General features: G+C 48.1%; 1 protein-coding gene across 1 annotated transcript in view; it reads right to left on the bottom strand.

Moving 5' to 3' along the window:
* LOC104461169 (myosin-3-like) overlaps window positions 1–3,542 on the bottom strand; it is a gene marked incomplete at its 3' end in the record, with an annotated part of 22,629 nt that extends 19,087 nt beyond the window's left edge. The window contains exons 1-3 of the mRNA XM_010072651.1: window positions 3,357–3,542; window positions 968–1,111; window positions 725–881 (exon numbers count right to left, since the gene is read on the bottom strand). Coding sequence (XP_010070953.1) covers window positions 725–881; window positions 968–1,111; window positions 3,357–3,542 — 487 coding nt within the window. The remainder of the gene's footprint in view (window positions 1–724; window positions 882–967; window positions 1,112–3,356) is intronic.
* Window positions 3,543–4,643: the final 1,101 nt, after the last annotated feature.

The raw sequence follows: 4,643 nt of genomic DNA, 5'->3' as shown, positions 1-4,643 counted from the left end.
GTAGGGAAAAGTGCTGGTTCTCAGGTAACTCATGGCCCAGTGTCCATCAAAGGGAAAGAAACAAAATCTCTGCAAGCCAGACTGAAAAGATGCATGGTCTTGTTCTCCTCCTTTCTTCCCCTCCCTGTACTCAACTCTTCTCTCCTTCACCTTTGCTCCATCCTGCACTCTCCTCTTTGCTTCTGTCTTTACCATTCTTTCCCTTTATTACTATTTAATATGGGACAGGACTTGATTCAAACTAAAACCATCTATTTTGGTGAAAATATTTCTTCCAGTTCTGCTCTGAACCTACCAGCTCTTGTTTGAAGCCACATACTGGTGTGCTGACTAGGGACTTCCCAGACAGTGTGTCCAATCCAACTGCAACTGCCCGTTGCAGTGGTTCCTGTCATGGTGCTTTGCTTTGTACTTAGACCAGAAATACAGACCATCTGCAGTACAACCACACAGCATTTCAAAAATAAAAAACCTATTTCAGGAGACAGGGAAAACTGTCCGGAGCTGGTTTTGCATCACCTAGAGATAAAACAGGCACATCTAATTCCACAGCACAATAGTTGGAGACAATCTGCAACGTTACACAGAACTAGGAATTGGGGCAGCACACTGTAAGAGACGGTAAAACAACTGAGCCCACGGCAGATAAGGAATGGCATCTGGCAGCAGCAGTGTTTCTGACACAGCTTCTTTCATTGAGTCTGGTCAAAAGAGAAAAGCTCACCAGTCAGCATGAACTGATAGGCGTTGTCAGAGATGGAGAAGATGTGTGGAGGGGCCTCCTGGCGCTTCTTGCCTCGGTAGGCCAACACCACCTCCGGGTTGTACACCGGCAGCCACTTGTAGGGGTTGACAGTGACACAGAAGAGACCCGAGTAGGTCTGCAGGAAAAAAACAGATCAGAAGAGTCACTGAAGTCCATCTCCTGGCAGCTGGATTTTCTCCTTCGCCATGAGAGGGAACTTACATAGATCATCCAGGAGCTGTAGCGGTCCTTGAGGTTGTAGAGAACAGCAGGTTCATGCAGGTGAGTCAACATGGCCACATCCTCAATTCTGTCAAACTTAGGGGGGTTCATGGCATACACATCATCAGGTTTGACAGTAATCATCTGTAATTCAGAAAGAAAGAGTTAACCTTGACTCAGCAACTCTCGATGTTCCTTCTGTGCAGACACACCAGAGACACAAACACAGGGAAGTAATAACAGCTGTAAGGCTGCTCTAATTCAGATTTAGCTTTCTGTTTAACTGTGCAAAACAAGATATGGCTATTACAGGGCAGCCACTCTTGCCAGCCAGGAACTCTACAACACTGGCAAATGTACAGGACGTAAATTCACCATCCTGGAATTGCTACAACCACACAGACAGAATGTGTGCTGGACCAGATCTTCCTACACATTATTGCTTCTTATGAACTTCAGGTCATGCTGCTGCTAGTGGCTCTAACAGCCAGGGACACAACTGCTGGCCCGTCTACCTTTCAGCCTCCAAAACTCACACTGCACAGTGCTGGAGGGACAGGGCATTCACAGCACAGGATTCATCAACAGCAAACCCTTCCTTAGAACAGATTTGTTCCACTCCTGCCTGCTGCTGTTCATAATTAAGCAAAGGCTCTAGCCACAGCAAACAGCACTGTCTACTGGGCTCACATCGTGGGTGACCGTCCTGTCACACAGCCGGAGCCTGTGGATATGTTTGGGGCTGGGGAGCAGATGTGCAGGAAAGCAGATGTACACAGATGGCAGCAGCTTATATTGGCCACACCGAACCATGAAGGAGCTGGAAAATCCCATTGTCATTTCTCCAGACGGCTTTTCCTATTGCTTTTACCCATTGCTTTTTGCTGTAATTGCTGCTTCCATGGACTGCTCCAAGCTGACTAGTCCCGTTTAGGGAGAAACAGCATTACTGCAATCATATTTGATTCAGAAGGATTGAACACCATTTCCAAGCTTAGGTTCTGACTAGTGGAATGATCTTGGGCTTCTTTTGACAAAGCAGGAATTACAAGCAACGGTTTTCAAAAGCAGCTTTCTGACGTATGTCCCTAAATACCTTCCTAAAGCATTTGAACACTTGAGCAATTAGGATTCACAGAAAGTCTCCGTATAGCATAAGAGATCATGCATTAACTGCTACTCACAGGACGTATCTGGGAGACACTATAGTGGTTTCTAACATAATGTCAGTTCAGCGCTCAGAAGAGGGCAGGAAGCTCTAGAATATTACAAATTATTAGAAAAGAAAGGGAGAAAAGAGAGTGTTATGTAGGATGTGTCTGTGAGTTCATTCACACCTTCATTACTTATCGTACCTCCTAGAAAGGATATAGTTGTACTAGAAACGATCCAGAGAAGAGAAACAAAGATGGTCCCAGGTATGAATCAGCTTTTCTATGAGGAGGGCATAACTTGATTGGGATTTGAGGGTGAAAAGGAGATATTTTTGAAGTTTGCAAAGTCAGGAATGGCAGAGACAACCATGGCCAGAGCAAGGAAGAATTAGTCATGTTTTCTCCTTGTGAAAAAATAAGCAGAAATTACCAGGCTGCATGTTGCAGAAAAAGGAAGCATTTTACACGTACTCCAATTGTAAACTGGGGAGATCCTTCCCACAGGACACTACAGAGGCAAAAAGCCCAAACAGGTATAAAAAAGCCAGCCAACAGGAAAGCAGGTCCTTGTACCCAGCAGCCTGCTGCAGCCTCTGCCCAGTCACATACTGGTGACTGCTGGAGGTTGAGGGTGAACCAACGGGTGACTGCTTTATTCTTAATTTGCTTTATTCTTAAAAATCTGGTAGCGCCTACTGTCAAGATGTTGGTTGAGGTGGTTCTTACAAAAGTTATCAGGACACAAGTTGCTAAGACATTTCAGCGTTTTTGCAAGATTAACACCTTGGAGGCTCCTCTAGGAGGCTGTTTGCAGCCAGTGACAACGATAATAATCTCACACACAAAGGGGACTTTCAAAGTAGCTGCCTGCTGTGCTACCAGTAAAGGAAGGAATTTAAAAGTGGATATGTCAGTGTTAGGTGAGAAAGGGTTAAAAGCAGAGGTTGAGGAAAGCTAAGACTGGCAAGGCTACAACCCAACCTGTTTCAGAGCACTGCCTGATCTTTACAGCCTAAACCAAGAACAATTATCCAATGGATACCTTCATCTTAGCATCCAGAGCAATATCGTCCTCTGGAGGCTGTGTTGGTCCCAGTCAGAGGGCAGGGCAGATGCTGAGCAGGGAAGATTTCTCACCTGAGCTAGTCTAGTGTTCTCTGTGTTCCTTGTCCTCCCTAGCAGATGTCCTGGGCCCTCAGCAGGGCAGGGAGGAGGGCCAGGAGGAATGAACTTACTCTGCCATCCTCCGTCTCAACAGTTATCTTCCCATCCTGTGCAGCCTTGATCTTCCCTTTGGTGTACTCCACCTCAGGGTCAGCCACAAAGCAGTAGGTCTTGGAGTCAAACGGCTGGTTCTGGGCTTCCATTCTCTCCTTCTCTGATTTGCGCAGGTATGGTGCTGCCTCACCAAAAATCTCCATGCCAGCGTCTCTGCTCATAGCTGAAGCTGAAAGACAGACCAGTCCCCTGTGTGGTCCTTAGAGTCGGGCAGAGCGTAGCTGAACATCCAACAGCCCTCCCAAGCTGGGTACCTGAACACCCTGCCCATCTCTCAGCTGGAAGGAGGCATTTGCCTTTCAAAGCTGGAATGTACAAAAGCAGCGAAGAAGAGCTGCCACCCTTCACGGCCCCAAGGAAAGGGGATCCATGCCCAAAGGAGAGGGAGGGTTCCCGGGGGAAGTGTGGCAAAGGAAGGGATCTCTGAAAGATTCACACAGTCCTTAGTAAGACTGAAGCCCTGAAGCCTGTTTTTCTTCCAGTTCTCCTCTCCATTCATTATTTCTCCCAATCCATTTTAACACAGAGCCTGTCCGACTCCTCTGGCAGGCAGCTGTGGGGGACAGGAGTGGACACGTGCCATGGCCCATCAGAGCAGCTCATGCAGGGGAGAGAACAGGACCCTGCCCACACTGAGTGCAAGGGAAGAGCCAGCTCCTGCCAGCCTGGGCAAGCTATTAGTTTTTATGCCTTAAATTCTCACCTTAACAATCAGTCAACAGAAAGAAGGAAGGAACGGGCTGACATCTCTGATCTCTGAAAGAGAAAGAGCAGAAGGTCAGACTCCAGCTAAGCTACAGCCTCTCCAAAGGCCCGATACCTCTCACTTACAGACTGCGAGCGATCACTCCAGTTGAGGACCAGGGAAGTAAACCGCAGGTACCAGTCCTTCCCTACCCAAGGAATGGCCCAGCAGGGACTCAAGAGCACATTTCCCACCGCAGTGCTGCAGCCTCGCAGAGCTCCAGGCACGGGGAGCAGCACCTGCGGCAGGAGCCCTCCGCCCCGCTGCAAGTCGGTCACAGCACGGCGACGAGATCAGCCGGCGATCAGGAGCCACCAACAAGGGCTTTCTCCCCGACAGCTTTTATAGGCTCAGCCCTTCCCTTAGCTCGGCCCCTTCCCTATATTTGGAAGGGAGGGATCAGCACTCCCACCTGCTCCCCAGTTCGTGTTTGTTTTCTGCCATATACAGTATGTAAAGAAAGGAACCACTCTTTTCTCCAATTTTAGTAACTCTGGGA

The sequence above is a fragment of the Pterocles gutturalis genome, unplaced genomic scaffold (genome assembly GCF_000699245.1).
Source record: "Pterocles gutturalis isolate BGI_N339 unplaced genomic scaffold, ASM69924v1 scaffold22277, whole genome shotgun sequence".
In the NCBI taxonomy this organism is placed as follows: domain Eukaryota; kingdom Metazoa; phylum Chordata; class Aves; order Pterocliformes; family Pteroclidae; genus Pterocles; species Pterocles gutturalis.
Note: the sequence above shows the minus strand (reverse complement) of the source record. Positions and strands in the feature narration are given on the sequence as shown.